At 38.5% G+C, this 17,635-nt stretch overlaps 1 protein-coding gene across 8 annotated transcripts; it reads right to left on the bottom strand.

The window, feature by feature from the left end:
- Positions 1 to 8,577: 8,577 nt before the first annotated feature.
- LOC147611387 (uncharacterized) lies at positions 8,578 to 14,659 on the bottom strand. Of its 8 annotated transcripts, none has more exons than XM_086784464.1 (15): positions 14,126 to 14,659; positions 13,448 to 13,667; positions 13,120 to 13,252; positions 12,811 to 12,891; positions 12,528 to 12,626; positions 12,207 to 12,404; positions 12,009 to 12,113; positions 11,771 to 11,839; positions 11,595 to 11,658; positions 11,317 to 11,502; positions 10,326 to 11,226; positions 10,033 to 10,198; positions 9,730 to 9,894; positions 9,487 to 9,639; positions 8,578 to 9,222 (listed from the first exon to the last, which is right to left on the bottom strand). In XM_086784464.1, coding segments are annotated over exons 2-15 (2,562 nt in total). In that variant the 5' UTR covers positions 13,450 to 13,667; positions 14,126 to 14,659; the 3' UTR covers positions 8,578 to 8,982. The 8 variants fall into 8 exon arrangements, with proteins under 8 accessions (XP_086640590.1, XP_086640588.1, XP_086640587.1 ...); XM_086784462.1 differs by having other exon boundaries at positions 14,083 to 14,501; XM_086784461.1 differs by having other exon boundaries at positions 11,759 to 11,839; positions 14,126 to 14,481.
- Between the last annotated feature and the right edge of the window lie 2,976 nt (positions 14,660 to 17,635).

The following is a 17,635-nucleotide window of genomic DNA, read 5'->3' as shown; positions in this document are numbered from 1 at the left end:
AAGCTTTAATGGAGAGCTTCCATGGAAAAAACCGCAGCCGCCTGGTTTTTTGCTTCCCACCACAGCCGATTCATGCCACCATTTGAGCTCAAATTTGAGCTGTGGATAGGGGAGACTATGGGCTTCAAAAGCCCTAAGCCAGCCATTAATCGAGTGTAGGCGTCGAATGGCTGTACGACAGTCGACGAAGCAGAGAAATGCGCCGACCTGCAAGTAGCGCAATGGCGCGACTGAGAGAGGGTAGATCCACAAATTGGTCATACGATCCTGAGCACACGGAGGTCTGCTACAACTCCCTAGTTGAAGTCAAGCCAAGATGTGGCCTCCACAAGTAGCTAGAGAGCCTCCACTGCCAGGGGGTTCAGCTCCACACAAGAGAAGATAAGAAAAAATAAAGATTTTGACCTATTCTACATCACAAATGTGACCTACTTAACCAAAGCTCTAGATACCATGTTAAGAAAATGTGGTGCTCATGCTAGATCAAGTGTGTGGATGAGAGGAACTCATAAAATACAAGAAAGATATCTTGCTTATTAAGTTGTTTATGAATACAACTTGGCCTTCCTCAATACAAAATGCCTCCTAGCTTCACCTTTAAACAGGTGAGCTATTGGACCTTAAGTCCATTCACACACACCCTTCTCCTACCCTTTTACATGACGTTAGTCTTTTAATATGCTAACACCAAATCCCATTAGGATACCAACAAGCAGTCTCAAAATCTTGCCATACGAGATAGTTTGATCAACAAGCCATTGAGGAGGGTCATGGAGAAGAGTTTTAATATCAGTTTTGGAGTGGCTGATGACATAGCCAGAAGCCATACAAAAAAAAAATTAAAGGCATTCCCAAAAAAGTTTGAAGATAGTTTTGGAGTGGTTGTTGATGACAGAGCCAGAAGCCATACAAAAAGTTTGATGGCATTCCCAAAAAAACCTCTATTGAAAGAGGGTCAGTATGAACAAGTCTGTTGTTATCATCTGCAAATTTATGTAGGCGTAATTGTTTCTGACCACACCTCAGATATTGATCCCTTTAAGTCTATGATCTTGCATTTCCTTATCCACAAGCCATCCCAAGGCATTAGTAGGGGGAAAGAGCGCATACCTTCCTGGTAGATCTTCATAGGGCAAAAGAAGGAGAAAGTTCACCATTTACTGCGACTCTTGCAGTTGCACGGTATGAACTGACTTAATGAACCTAGGACCTATGCCCATATCCTGCAGTCTGCAGCACAAAGTCCCATTCTAGTATGTCATAAGCTTTATCAAAATCAATCTTGAAAAAAATGAAGTCCTAATTAGAATTTTAAGCATGTTCAATTCCCTCCCACCACAAGGCAATAATGGCATCTAGAATATAGCTTCCCAAGCTTGACAAAGCCTTTTTGTTCATTTCTGATCCATTGATTGAGGTTGTTTGACAACATAAGTGCAAGGGTTTTGGCATAGATTTTATAAGTAGGCGAGAGCATAGTAATAGGTCTCCAGATGTTGATGAGCTCTTTGTTACCTCTTTTATGGATATGTTTTATTACTCCTTCATTTACTTGTCTAGGTAGAGCTCCAAAGGATAGGGATTCTCTCCACACCAAACAGATAGGGGACCAAAAACTTTTTAAAGTGTTTTTAGAATTCATTTGAAAGACCATCCATGCATGGGCTCTTTCCATTTTTTAGTGATTCTATTTCACCTTGTATTTCTTCTTCACTTAAATCCCTTTCTAGAGAAGCTGCTAACGAGGTCGAGACAGTTTTTAGAATTCATTTGAAAGACCATCCATGCATGGGCTCTTTCCATTTTTTAGTGATTCTATTTCACCTTGTATTTCTTCTTCACTTAAATCCCTTTCTAGAGAAGCTGCTATAACGAGGTCGAGACAGTTTTCCTCCTACATCTTGTAATTTTTGCACATGCTACTTGTTTAGTCGGAGATTTAACAGAAGGGGCGCTAAAAATTTTAGAGAAGTGGGAGTGGACAATTGTCAAATTTTCTACATATAAGGAAGCGAGATTTCCGTTTCAGTCCCTCAGCAAAGGGACTAAGTCTTTTTCATCTATTTTTTTGAGACATTTAAAAGTTTCCTTGTGGGGTCAATCTCCTTTACCTGCTCAACACCATTCTCTTAGAAAGAGTTGGACTCTCATATTCAATGTCTTCCTCCTTCCTTGGGATAGCCTTTAGAGCTAGATACCTCCCTTGGTATTCTAGCCTACCTTGGTTAACCTCTTTCTCCACCTGTTCAAGTTCTCTGAGAGTTTCATTCTTTCTTGATGTCCTATGCCTATCCCTGTGCACTCTTATCTTTCTGAGAAGTTGTGTCTGACTGACCGCTCGTGACCAGGCTAGAGCATGTAATAAATGTGAGTGAAAGGCATTATACAAAATATCTTGAACTCCTTCATGAACCACTGGAAGGAGGAACAAAGAAGGGTCAGCATGGAACCATCTAGCCTTGGGTTGAGACCCCGCTTTGAGTATGGAGATGAGAACAGGCTTGTGATCTGAAATGTGGGTTGTATTAAGAACTTTGATCTTAGTGCTGTTGTATTCCTTAGCAATAGAGCCACTGATATGTAGCATCTATCAAGCCTTGCTTTCCTCAAGTGAGAATTAGCTCTACCATGTGACCGATGAACTCAGGGGCTCTTGAACCACATGTATTGATATTATATTTGTATGCAACCCTAGAAAGTCTCTCTTCCTCCAAGATAAGGGCTGTTATTAGAGAGTCATCACCAAAATCCATTTTATCTTTATCTTTTTCTAGCCTTTTGGAAGTGTTAATTTGAGATTCCTAAACATTTCCATCCTCATCTAAGGATTTACTTTCTTCTTCCTCTAGTTGGGATGGTCAGCAACATCTACAAGAAGAGGGGTGAATCTATTTTAGTTTCTCCCTCTAGTTTGTTGTCTATGACCCTTACCCTTCCTAATTGCTGGTTGGAATCCATCATTGTCCTTTTGAGCATTTTCAGATGGTTGGTAGCCTAGATTTTCCTAAGAGGGGGGAGGATTCTTAAGTGGAAAGTTCTTGATGTAATGGCCTTGCTTGTTATAGTGAAAACATGCATTAGGCAGATTCTTATAGAGAATAGCTATTGTTGTGGTCAACATTAATTAGTATATCATACGAGAGCTCCTCACTCAATTCGATTTCTATCAAGGCTTGTGGATGCCATCTAGGATTTAGATCCATGGTCGGTCTTTGACCTAGAAGTTTACCCAACAGTTCAACAATGAGTCTAAGCAGAGGGTGCAGATGAAGGGGAAGATCCGGGAGTTCAACCCACACAAGAAATTTTGAAAGTTTAGGCTCACTAGGGGAAAATCTGATTGCCAGGTGGAATAGAGATAAAGGAGAGTTCCTTATCATCCATTGGCCAGCCCCAAGTATGTTTAAGGTCATCCCCGCCTCCTTGAATAGAAAGAAGAAGTAATTATTAAGGCAAAAATTGAATATGTACTTCTACTCCTCTAGGCCACTAGTTTGATCTAATCCAACCTCTTAGGACATCAGTCCGCAGGGGGGGGGGTGAGGGCCATGACACAACCCTACCAATGCACAGAACTCATGAACTTGCACCCAGTCTTACACCATTTAAGTGGGAAGAGAGACCAAAAGTTTACCTTTTAAACCTTGATGATCTTCTTGCTCAACAGCAGGATGAAAACCGACTCCCAGTCCCAGCATGCAATTCTTCCTAAGCTCCTTGTCTTTGTGAAGCATCATGAGGAGCCACCTGACTTCCTCCTCCTCCATAGATTGGGAGTTTTTTAGTATGTGGGGAAAACCATTTCTTACACTGCTTGCAATTGTCCTTGGTACTTACTTTAACCATTATTTTGTAAAAGTCTCCCACATTTTGTAACCTTCAGGGAGTAATATGTGCTCCCTGAGCTTAGGATGATGTGAAAAAGCTCAAAACAAAAATAAAAATAAAAAACAACGCCAAATATTAACACTAAAATGTGATGCCTAGGCATAGTTAATTATCAATAAAGTTTTAGTATAATAAAGTAAGTTTATATCTCTATCTTTTTTGGTATAACAAAGTATATTTATATCTCCATATTGTCGTCTTAAGTATGTTTATATCTCCATATTGCCATCTTAAGTATGTTTATATCTCCATATTGCCATCTTAAGTATGTTTATATCTCTATCTTTTTTGGTATAATAAAGTATATTTGTATCTCTATCGTCTTAATCTTGAACATGAATATTGAACCATATGAAGAAAAAAAAACTCTAATTTTTTGTTTGAATGCCATTCAAAAATTTCATAGCTCTATCGTAGAAAAAACATTCTTTTTCTCTAAACTTTTGTTTGAAAGGCCATTCATAAATTTTATATTTACAGTATATTTATATCTCTATCACCTTGAACATGGATATTGCCCTGTCTTATTTTAAAAAATATTTTTTCTCTAATGTTTTTGTTGGAAAGGCTATTCAAAGCTTGAATATTTTTCTTCAGATTTTTTTGTTGGAAAGGCTATTCAAAGATTGAATATTTTTCTTCAAATTTTTTTGTTTGAAAAACTTGTATATTGAAGTGTATGGAATGAAAAATATCATTTATCTCTACATATTTTATTTATTTATTTTTGTCTAAAAGGTCATTTAAAAAGTAAGTTTTCATCATCCAAGGTAAACAGGCAACCTAATGTTGAGTTTAAAAGGCGTAATCAATAGGAACTTGGCAACAACTCTTCTTGAGCCACTACACCTAATACAAGGCGGAGGGCTTTCAATACTCGTTTGTTTGTCCATCGCTTGCATGCTTTGGATGGGCAGCCAGTCTAGCAACTGATTTAACTACCGGTTGCCAACCTTTCACATCTCGGTGACAATCTCGTGATGTGGCCCATCCATTTGCAATGCCCCTCCACACCCAATATGGCCCTTCAATATTTTCACTTCACCTTGTAAATTTCACAATTATAAAGAATTGAGCACACTTTAAGACAAAGCAAGTAGAATTAAATAGTATACATGCAAGTAGAATTAAATAGTATACATGCAAGTAATAGTGGACAAGAGAAGAGCTCACAGGTATTCTACTGCAAGGGAATGAATGTATATTAGGCCAACCAAACTTAAACATGATCCAAGGGAATGAATGTATATTAGGCTAACCAAACTTAACAATGATCTCGCCACTATTACTAGTGTGAAGCAAGGATGTAAACAAAGTCTTTACAATTTCCTTATTTGATATTAAGCTCAAAGTAAGACTGCTCCATATATTCTAGCACCTTTTAAAAAAAGATAAGTGCTTTCTATCTCCTTTTTAATAAAAGATAAGTGCCCTTTTGAGTGGGTAAGATGGTAAAGCACCTTGGTTAAACTATGTTAACCTATGAAGTGGTTAACATTGTCCCTTTCTCATTTGCTTTCTTTTAATCCTTATATTTATTGTCTATCTCAAATTATTCTCTAGAGTCCTTGATTTTAGATTTCTGTCCTTTGATCTTTCTTTTCTTTTCTTTTCAACCCTTTTCTCCCTGATCCTTATTCAAGTCCTCCTCAAAACTAGAGTCTTGTGACTTTCCATTTTGAGAGCTCTTTCCACTTGCTCCTCAAGTTTTGCCATAGGTCCGTGGCATTCTACCTCCTTGATTCTTTAACTTTTTAGATTGTTTAAAAACTAGGATCTCAAATTTCTATTATGTCAAAGCATCGTCTATCCTTCATGTTGTGTTTTTGGTGCACTCTTCCATTTATGTTAGATGTGTCATGTTGATTCTTCATTATTCAACTTATTCTTTGTTTGGATTTTCTTGTTAGGTGCACTTACGGGGCCAGCTATTTCTAATTTATTGATGTAACTAATTTAGCAAATTCTGCCTGAGCTCCTAAGCTCCATAATTGTTTGTTTCCTACTAATCCAATTAAAACATTCATAAGCTCTTCTACCTCTCCAGATAATCTTTTCTATAGTATGGTGACAGCCCAAAAAAGTTATTTAATTCAAAAATGTTATGAAGTACTTTACTTTCTACATTTGAAATTTTGGCAATTCATTTCTGGATAAACACATTAGACTTATTTTTTTCAACACTGAGTGTGCCACTAGTAGCAACTATGTTTGCTCAACTTTACTTGGTGGGGTTACAATTGTCAACTATTACTACTATCAAGTAAATCCCAAGTCTAACTCATGTACCTTTGTGCTTCCTACCTAGAATCGACGAGATAGGGAGCTCAGATCTGAGATTTATAGATAACTTATGGAAGTCACCTAGGGTGTGACAATCCTTGACTACTCAGGAGTCACTCACTCACCTAGTAATCAGATTGATCAATGCTCTTGCTGTTAAATCACACAATAACTCAAAACTCACTCACTCATGCTAGTTAGTAATTAGACTCATCAATGCTATCACTCTTAAAATACATAGTAACTTATTAAAGAGATATAATTAGTAATTAGACTCATCAATGCTATCGCTCTTAAACTACATCGTAACTTATTAAAGAGATATAGTGAATCAAGAGTAAAAGTAGAAAATTTCTTAGGTTTCTAAGATCCAAAAGTATAATGCTAGCTTTAGGAGGTATTCCATTGTAGTACTAGAATCCATTGTTACTAAGATTCAAAAGTGCAATGCTAGCTTTAGGAGGCATATCCCAATAGAGTTTTAGTACAATGTGCTATGTGAACTTATAGTTAACTGAGAGTCAACATGTGGCATCAATGGGGGTATAAGGCACAGTCTTAGATTACGCTCCTTTCAGTTGACCATTTTGGTCATTAAGGTTTTTTATCATCTTGGTTTTACTAACATCCTTATAATCCACACTCGGATGCTTCACAAATCCTATATCCTACTTCAATATTCGCCTTGAGCTCTAGCCATATCTAGACACTTCTCATACATGGCAAATGCTAATGAGTTTTTGCAACCATAAACTCCTCATCTATCTAGCATAATTGTTATAAACTTCATTAAAGGGTATTAAACCACCCTAGCTTAGAGCAAAGCTTTAATGAAGGACCAAGAATCTCAAAGTGCGCTCCCTCAAGAAGTGGTCAATCAGCACAACAGACACCATATTTGGTGTTGATCCTTCTAAGCTAGGTTTATCCTAAGGTGACCAAGTCTACAAAAAAAATACAGTTACGATAATCAAGACGTGTATCTTTTGTGGTCATTAGGGCTAAATCATTCCACAAAACACCTAATAGCAACATGCACGATACAAGTAGGAGTCCCACTTTTTATAGGATCCCATTATAGAAGCTTCTTCACCATAAAACAAAGTTCAAGCTCATCCTCTCCATTTGAATGAGGAACAAGGAACACGGAGAAGGGTAAAAAATCAATGGATTATCGCAAACCTAAGGGACCCAGATGCATTCACATAATGTGTTCTCATAGCAAAGCGGGCCTACACTCACAAACCCAAGCCGACATAGGATAAGTCCCATTAGAAACCACAAAGTCCATAGCCCAACCCATGGGTTAAGAAATCCTAAAACCATGAAACAAAGGGTTTTGTGCACCCACAACCCTTATGTTCCACCACCTTGTGAATATGCAAAAGACATGCTACTTTTTATTGTAAACAATACTATACTTAAACAAACAATGAATACTAATTAAAATATATCTACATCAAATCCATAAATTTACCCACAAAAATGTAAAATAAGCTTCGATCAAACAATGTTTGCCCATTCCTTAGAATGTCTTACGTAAGGCAAGACCCAAAAGTAGTAGATCCACAGTAGCTTTTATCTTCCCTCTCTTGCTAGTACAAGACCTTCTACCACTAGATTCCTTACTCTCCCTATGGAGCTATAGTCACAGTTGGATCCCCTGTGTAGTATAGCATTCCTAGATTCCCATATCCTGCTTAGTATCAAGCCTCTCAGTGTTTGCCACACTTGATATATGGCAGGGTTCATCTTGTCCTTGCATCCAATGACTGCTTGCTTCCATAAGCTCCAGTGTTCACCTTAGGGTGCTGTATCTATTTTGATACTTAATATAAATTTCTTTGCATTTTTTTTTAAAAAAAGACCCAAAAGAAAAGAAAAAGTCTCAAGAAAAGCTCCTTTTTTTTAGAGGGGACTACCTATAACTTTTTGGTTTGAATAGCCAATCAAAAAACTCAAATTCATATCTTGGGCATTCACCCTTTATAGAAAACTCCTTGCCTATGCTAGCGAGGATGCCACCTAGAGCCCTGGATGGGCAGGCTAGACTAGAAAGGGACCAATTGAAAGAGGGTTCGAGTGTCCCACTTTTCCTTAAGGGTATTTGGTTGTGTGTAAAGGGTGCCCAGGTAAGTAACTATTACAATTTAAGTTGATTTACAATGCATGTCCTTAATATAGGCATGCAAAAAAGAGAATGATGGTTGGATGGTTGTGTGTAACGGGCCTTGTCATGCTCTTAGCTCCAATGTGAACCTGCCACATTTTTGCTTTTTTTTCTCTCAATTTCGAGTGTGTAAAATCCAATGCACCTTATTTTTACAAGGCTAAAATTCAAGAAAGAAAAGCAGCAATTAATCTACAGAATATAAAATAACCTTAGAAAGGCCCTTCAAGGTCAACTTTCTGTTAAGAAAACTAAGATGTTAAAAGAAGTGATTTGAACAATACATCTTGGAGTGCTGTCAAGCTCTACAGAATATAAATAACCTTAGAAAGGCTCTTCAAGGTCAACTTTCTCTTAAGAAAACTAAGATGTTAAAAGAAGTGATTTGGACAATACATCTTGGAGTGTTGTCAAGCTCCTTGTTCTAAACAATCTGAACAAAGGGGAGAAAATAGCTAGCAATTAGAAGAGATGCAAATTGCCTTGGAGTTTTTGACTAGACGTGGCCAAAAATGGGACTCCATTACAACAAGTATATCTTGCATGATACGACTGTACAACTATATGGAGCAACTTGATGGTTTGATTACCTCACCAAAATGCTTTCAAGTTTCAAGCCTGAAGCTGCTTGAAGCTTTCTGTTACTGCTTGTTTACAAGCTCCAACCAGAAACTGGAAGGGTATGCCTCCAACTCAAGAGCCACACCAGAAGACAACTGCTCAGCCCTATCATCATGCCCTCCTGCAAAATTGTGGACCCTGAATGCCATCTGAAATGCTTTATATAGCATCTGGAAACTGGCTCTCAGTTTGTTCATGTCCTTTGTGCAAATGTATTCGTCATCATTGATCATCAGACTTGCCTTGGTCCTCTGGCTATCCTGGTTTGTAAAGGTGAGAGCATGTCATCAACATAGGCTACTTTTAGGGGTAATATCCTTATGTTAAATGGTGCATTGACAAGAGAGGAATGCAGAACTCATAGTACCCACACATTTGGACCATAATCATGGGTATCGATGCTTTAACATGGAAAAACACCCATTCAGTTCCGTAGTCATGGATAATGAGTCATATTACAGCACCAGCTATGTAAGCCTGAAGTATTTTGCAATCTGCAACTACTCATAACAATTTTAACTGACCTTTAATGCTGAAGCTAAACATCGAGAGGACAGGCCAACAACTGCCTCTTTGATGCAGTTGATTATCTCAAAGCTGAAGTGAACATTTTGACAGTTGAAACGCTCAAAATCTTCATCTTTTGTCCTCTCTATTGCCTCTACTTCTGTCTTCACCTGAAGTTCAGAATCTTTTTGAAGTTTAAAAAGAATCACTAACCTGCAAATGCTTTGCTTGACAATAAATAGAGATGTTATATTGTATACCTTGTCAAAGAAAGCAGTGATTTTTTCAAGCTGCTCTGACATGGGAGGTTCAACAGCCCAATTTTCAATCTGCTGTACCAAGGAGCTCAGTCTAAGGTATAGAGATGCCGCTGCCCTTACAGTTTCAAGCTTTTTAACTGGAAACCCGTGAAAGCGTGTCAGTACCTGCATAAAGCATAAGCAAAGGGATTTCTTGTCATGATGTTTTGTGGAATTGGTTGTATTTTTAAATTCCTGCAAGTCAATGAAAACAATGTTCTTAACATGCATCATCACCGACGAATATCATGTATCCATCATCACCTGAGACTCATCAGTCAGTTGCTCCAGATGAGCCTCCATAATTTCATGAAACTCCAAGAGCTTATGCATATCATCAGTTTCAAATGCCTCCAATCTAGATTTCACCTCAAGTATAGAATTTGCATGTTTTTGTACATCATCTTCGATTTTCCTGAAGTATGCAGATCTGAAAGAACAGGTTGAAAGAGAAGACAAGAAGGTGAACCATGCTCTTCAAACTTGAACATCCATTGCATCTCAACTGTCCAGAAATTAGCAACTAATGCATAGAAGGATGTACATTAGAATCTTGCCTTCTGGTGATCTCAGCAAGAGCTTCAGCCATTCCCTCACGTGTACCAGCTCCCACCATTGTCCAACGTTGTACCACTACATCAGCTGATGTTGAGTGGATGGATGCTGCTCCTTCCACCTTTTTCTTCATCCCCATGTACAGTCTGCTTATAGTAGAAGATCTCTTCAGCTTAGCTGAGCTACTGGACTGAGTTATTTTTACTCCTAGTTGAGGTGGTGGTGGAGGTGGAGGTGGAGGTGGAGGAGGAGGTGGACGAGGTAGCGGTAGAGGTGGAGATGGAGGGGGATTGTACAAAGATGGTAATGGTTTTCCTGTTGCTAGAGAAGCTATGTGATTGTTTGTGATTGGTATCAAAGGACATCTTCCACTGGGAGGACAACTGAAGCTTTGAGGTTCTTTAACATTAGTATCATAGTTTTGTGACGACCTGTTTACATTCACATTTGCTGCAAAGCTTTGCTTCATTAGGCTCTCTTCCTTGAAATCACAATTGTTCAGATCATATGCATACTGTGCATCCCAATATGCATCAAGGGTTTCTGATTGATCTTGACTCATGCACAGGGTTGGAGACACTTTTTTTTTACAACCCAGGGCAGCGGCTCCTTGCCAAAGTGATGGGCTAACAACCCCTATGCAATGATGGTTGGAAGTTGATGACTTAGCATTCAGTTCAGGTAAAACAGAAGTTGGGGTGTCTGATCCATTATCCTCTGAGGAAGGGGACATTAATGTTGAATCCAGTGGGGTGCAAAAATCCCTGGAGTCTTCGGAGGTCTCAATAATTCTCAAAGAAGAATTTGTGCTCCATGAGCACGAAGAAAACGTGTCAGCAGTTAAATAGGGTGCACATTTCAATTGCTTGTTGATATCCTCCAGTTTTATGAGGATTTTATGGCCTGTAGCAAGCAAGCATAAGTGATTAACAGACATATTGCTTTAGGTCTGATCAAGTGATCAAATAAAGTAAGAAGTTTGAACCTACTTACTGAGCTGTGCCAGTGTAGAAACCTCATCTGGATATAGTTTGATATGCCTACTCTCCTTGATCTTATATCCGGACTTTGAGCTAGAACGTTTAGAACTGCACCCAAGAGATGTAGTTGAAGGCAAACCGTTCGTTTCTCCAAAAAGATTGTCAAAATTTCTTTTCCTGGCAACTATCTCCTCCATATCTGGACAAGTGAAAGAGAGAGTCAAAAGCAAGAAAAATGATGCTTTCCATGCTTTCAGTTATAGAGAACAGTGCAAAAAGGAGTGCAACCACCTTGCAAGCGTGGTCGAATGGGTGCCTCAGAAAAATGCAGAGTTTCATGAGCCTTTTCTACATCCTAATCATTACACCATCAAACCAGGATTTCTTCTCAAAACCAGTCCCTTTGACATTTTTATTAAAAAAAAAACCTGTAAATATTATTCCGTCAAAATTACCCCTGAGCACACCTTAGGAGCAAAGGAGTCAGCCCAAGCATTCTCCATGGCACAGAGTGTCTGATAAAAGCGGTGCAGCCGCTGTTCACAAACAGTCTTGGTGTTCTTAAAGATGTTTTTCTGTTAGAGATTAAGATCTCTTTATGTCATGTAAGCGAGCAACAAAGATAGGTCATGTATTTGTATGAAGTATTATTACACTTGTACACGAGTTATGGGAGCACCTTGAAAAAAGACAGTTTCTGCATACCTGAAATATGGGCTTTTGTTCACTCTCGGGCAATAAGAAGGGTGAGATTGAAGCTACTTTTCCAGGGCACAGATTGTGAAGGGCTTCAGTCGTACTAGCAAGTACCTGGAACACCCTTAACAACAGGTATTTTGAAAATGTGTTTGATACATAATTGGAGTGGTAAGCCAGAGAAATGAGGTGATCATAATATGTTACCTCATCAAGATCTGCACTATCGCATGGTGCAAGTTTTAGCATCTCTCTCAATGCTGAAACCCGGTGACGGAGCTTCACCAAGACAAAAAGTCCTCCAATCCAACCATCTTTATCAACCTTAGCATTATCTAGATCTTTCAAGAGTGCCATGTTCATGTTCAGTCGAACCTGCAGAGGTAACTCTCTCGGTGCAATCACCTGCGGCCACCACCACAGAATGCACCAGAAATATGTCTACACAATCACCATTTTTATGAAAAGATTTTGAACCACTATAAGAGCTGCTTGAATTGTAGACTTGATGTACCAAGAACATGTCACCTGTAAAATACTGGATCCCAGAAGCTCCTTTAACCAAGTTTCACTTTTGATCACAATCTCCTCTAATTCGAATTTCCTCCTCATAGTTTCCTTTAAAGCCTGTTGGTAAGATTTACACAAGCAAACCCCCACAATCTTTCAATACCCTTTGCTCACAGCTAGCGCAACCAATCCAGAAGATCTTAAAAACAATTTGTTGCATGACATTCTAGCAATTCCACAGTCCTCAACAATATCTTTAGTTTCTTGCAAGAAGGATAAAATAGTGGGCTAGTGGGCTTACCCTTTCATATATTTCATCCACTGCAGTTGACACCATTTGCTGGAGTTCCTCGAGCTTCTGGCATTTATCTTCACCAATTTCCTGGTTAATTAGAGAAGTTTAAACACCTCATTAGTTTGATAAAACTGCCCCCACTACTCTGTTATTCCCACTTAATATGATGATTACTAACAGGCACATGCCTATTAATGACATCAACTAAGCCATCATGTGGATACTTATTACAACGATTTACAGGCAGGTATCTTATAATGCCATCAATTCTGATGTTTAAGATGATCATTAACACACAATTATCCGATGGTTTACCTGCCAGATTGACTCAAGCTCAGCCTGGCGGTCTTCCCGAAGGCATGAAACCTTGTCCAAGTACCTTAAAGAATCGATAAGAATCTTGAGACAAGGTGCTTGAGGTCCACATTGCCCTAGCACTGCTGCACACCTGCACACTTTCTCAAATGTATCTATAATTTGATAAGGTTGTTCAAAGAGAACCTTGATTTTAGAAGAGAAAATCTAATAGATTGATAATTAGCTTGTGCTGGTAAGAAAGCATAGATCAATGAAGCTAAGATTGACACACAAAATTTATGAGCTTCTGTATAAGAGAAACGTTCAGAGAAGATGGATTACTCACATGTGCGCTTTTGACTGGTCAGTTTGGATTCCAATTTGTCGCAGGATTAAGGTGAAATCTGTGAAGAATCTAATGCAGAAGGGCGTGCATGGCTAGAGAGCTGTTTGCTCTTTGATTTGCATAGAAAGGAGTGGAAATTCGCACCCAAATTTTGCTCAGTAAAAGGAGAAAAGCTAGCGCTGTGCAGGTTAATTTTCTGCAAAATGGAGCTCGCCTATAACTGCAGAAGCAGAAGATGGAAACCCTAAGATCTCTCTCTCTCTCTCTCTCTCTCTCTCTCTCTCTCTCTCTCTCTCTCTCTCTCTCTCTCTCTCTCTCTCTGTGGAATTCAAAAACCGTCGCTTATCCCAGATTCCCACGAAAATCCGACAGTGAAAAAGCTGTTGGATAGCATTCAAACCGCCTGAGGAGGCGGAAGCTGGATGGAAAGCGTAGATGGCAGCGTCGTCCTGGATGACCTTTCGACCCGTGAATTTTAGCAGCATCTGAACACAAGAGTAGCAGAAGAAGAAGAAGACCCTTTTTCCTTCTTTTCTTCTTCTTTTGTCAGCTAGACAAACTTGTAGCAGTATCCCAGCAGTAAGAAACTCAGAAAAAAAGGGGGCGGGAGAGGGGGGAGAACCAGAAACCCTAACCTGCAAGCTACGAAACCAACCAGGAGCACGCATAAAACCTAACCTACACAGCTTTAAAGCTCCCGCGCCTCGTCTTGTGTCTGTGTTGAATTCTAGCTTGAGCTCCGATTCTTCGTGCCGCCATATCCTCAAAAGCTTAAAGCTCAAGCTTTCGATGCCTCTTCTCTGTCACTTAATCACCTCTTCTTCGTCTTCTTTCAAAGCTCCGCCTCGGCTTGTACTGTCTGTGTTGAATTCTAAGCTCTGCTGGTCGCCATAGCCTCATTAAAGCTTCAGCTTAATCTTTATTCCTCCTCCTCCTCCTCCTCCTCGCTCAAGCTTTCATACGAATTGAAAGCCAGGCACACAACAATCGCAGGCAAAAATGGAAATTAATTTACTTCAAATTTCTGAGCTTCTGCATTTATTGAATTATTTTCGAGCTTTTGCATTTATTTAATTATTTTTATTACGAAAATTATTCCTTCGGACCGGACTCGAAATTCGCGCTCTTTGAAATTAGAATCTCTCCCTCCCTCTTGCTGAAAAAAAAAAGGCAGTTTAGTGTTTTTTTAACAAAAAAAAACATGAAAAAAAAGGTTGTAGCCTTCATATATTAAGGTTTTATTTTTTCCCGGGAAATGTATTAAAATTTTATTTCTATATTATAAAGTAGGTTGAAGAGTTGTCCTTATTTTGATTGGTTAAAAAATAAATAATGGTTGAGCTTTCCTTAGTCCTTATTTTGCGGCTATATTTTAGTTATTATAGTAAAGATTCTAGGAACAAAATAGGAGATTGTCCTTATTTTAATTGGTTTAAAAATATATTTTTATTGAGCACCGCTCTGCCCATTAAACTCTCCCTCTCATTTACTAGTCAAATGTAGAGCTCAAAAGCTAATCCAAAAGGTGTACATTGCAAGTGAGATACATAATCACACAGTACATGTAGAGAATGACAAGAAAACCTATGAAGGGGCTCAAAAGTTGATCCAAAAGGTGTACGTTGTTGCAAGTGAAATACATTACTCACACAGTGCATGTAGAGAAATGACAAGAAAACCTATGCAGGAGCTCAAAAGTTCCTATCACAAGGAAGTGTTACCCACGTAGAGTGCGCATTCACGCATAGTTCCAAGAAAAGCAAACACATACAAATCAAAGACCCGTGTACAGCCTCAGGAGTGCATGCGCACACCCACATACTCTAAAACAACGCTAACCCTAGCGCCCACATGCCCCATGAGAATTGGTCCCCATGTTGTTAAAAAACATGTCAAGGCCAACTGCAAGTAAGAGAAGGTAGTTTCGGCCCAATTTCACACTTGGATGCCCTTATGCTCAATAAGAGCGATTTGTGGGAGCAGTGTAGCTTCTCTAGCATCCTTGAGCTTCACATTCAACAACAAACTACAAGGCATATATCTGAAAGCTGGACTGAGACAATGATCCAACCAATACCAATGCCACAAGCATCCATTATGTACACAACTCAAGATACAACCGAACCAAACACCTCCCTTAAACCAACCAATACCATTCCAAAAGGAGTAAATGAATGCGGGTCACAATTGATTGGAGATTCTAACACATTATCACTAGGTTATACTAGAGTTGTTGAAATAAGCTTAGCAACTTTTTGACATATCCTCATCTAAAATGTTTATGATGAAAGTTGTCCTAGGCTACATCACAAACTTTTGTTAAAAGCTTTGTGAACCCAGCCTTACACACTACAAGTTGAGAACTTATGCTACACATGAAAATGTATAAAGGAAGACACAAGGTTATTTACTTGAAAAAAAACCTACATTCAAAATAAAACGATTATGGGTTTCAAATATTATAAAGTAATTATTCAAGCTTATCACAACATTTCCTTCACAAGCACTAGGCAAATGGGTTAAGTGGGTATAAACAAAAAGTTTGCTTTGGACTTAGAAAAAAATTAAGTGAACACGATGTCCTACCTTTGCAAAATTAACTTAAAAGATACATGGTATATGAGCTTTTGGTTCAAGGGTCCACATTTGCTCAATGGATGGTACACTATCTCTTCAACTTGTCTCTTTCAAGGATGCATGGGTAGAAAGCAACAAAAAGTCTTCATATATATTTTTTGCATGTTGAAACCTAAACATTCAACCATCAAGGCCCATATCACAACTGCCCCATTGTGTCATCCTTGGCATGGATTAGCTATAGGCCATTTGTTATATTGTCTGGGACATTCAAGATGTAACATGGGTTGCCACCCTTTGCATAGACATTCAAAGAGAGAAAGTAAAGATGTTGAACGACAAACGACAATTTGTTGTTGCAATGGCATCTCTCTGTCTAGGCTTCAGAGGTTGTCCGGTGGATGCATCTGAAGCCACTCTAACATCCCTAGCCTTCGCTTCTTCTTGAGCTTGTTGGAATTTTTTCCTTTGTAAGCTGTTTCTATTGTTTTAAGAGATGTTCTTGCAAGAGCATCTCTTGGGTCAGTGGTCCAAAATATTTTTTTAATTTACTTCCATTGACGTAACCCTCCATTTGTATGTCGTCAACTGTCTCAATTCGAACAAACCCTTGAGGCGTGTTCTCAGATACTCGGAATGGTCCTAGGCCTCGGTATTTGAGTTTCTTTTTCCTGGTGCTTCCTACACCATACATGAGGACAAGATCCCTCGTTTCTAGTTCTTTTTGTTTTAGATTTTTGTCTCCTGCGTAGTTTTTCGACCATGAGTCCATGTAATGCTATTAGCCTCGTCTCATCAAATGCACCTTAAACTTGAGTTTTTTGCATGAAGGAATGGTAGACATGTTTAATTCAAAATCAAGTCATGGCTATGGTAACTTGCCCATATATGTAAGTAGTGGCTATGGTAACTTGGCCATATGCAAGTAGTGGCTATGGTAGCTTCCCCATATGTAAGTCCATATACATAAAAGTGTAGAATGGATATCTTATGTGAATCCCATGAAGTAATGATTTTTAAGTGTAACTCAAACAATCTCATTAAGAATTTCTTTATCACTTATACTTTCTCCTTGTGTAAAAAGACCCTAAACTTTATGCAATATATTTCCTCAAAGAACTAAATGTGAGGTAGGATCCTTAGCATCAAAGTCTCACAACTCTTAAGATTTCCCAGATAGGTGAAGCTAAGAGAAGTCTTACAAACTATGAACCGAATGACATAGCATGCAGGCCTTGTAAGAATATAAAGGGAGTTTTTTTCTTACTTCGAGGCCCATGGTTAAAAATCTTGCTTACTAAACGTGTAAATCTATAAAACTTTTACCTTTCCAATGAATGTAAATGGTGTTGATAAATACTTAATTTCACAAACTACTTGAGATTTACATCTAGAATAGATGCAAATCTCAACTAGAAATGGATTTAAAGTAACATCTTCGCACACCATAAAAGGCAAGAAATAGATTGTTCACTAATGACAAAAATGATGCATAGGGATAAAAATGAAGATTAGGGTGTGTAGAAATGGATTAAAAACAACATCATAGCATGCTACAAAAGCAAAAAAGATATTAACACTAATGATAATGCTAATGACAAAAATGAAGGA

This window comes from Cibotium barometz, chromosome 47 (genome assembly GCF_041138505.1).
Source record: "Cibotium barometz isolate CiBa-2024 chromosome 47, ASM4113850v1, whole genome shotgun sequence".
Classification (NCBI taxonomy): Eukaryota; Viridiplantae; Streptophyta; class Polypodiopsida; order Cyatheales; family Cibotiaceae; genus Cibotium; species Cibotium barometz.
The sequence above is the reverse complement of the archived record's forward strand: the minus strand, read 5'-3'. Positions and strand labels throughout refer to the sequence as shown.

Bases quoted from the DNA above. Each gene is read 5' to 3' on its own strand.
- LOC147611387 (XM_086784461.1), bottom strand. The intron at 12,405-12,527 runs GTGACATGTTCT...TGGTGGCCGCAG, and splicing joins TGGGATCCAGTATTTTACAG to GTGATTGCACCGAGAGAGTT. The intron at 11,503-11,594 runs GTGGTTGCACTC...TCACTTGTCCAG, and splicing joins CATTCGACCACGCTTGCAAG to ATATGGAGGAGATAGTTGCC.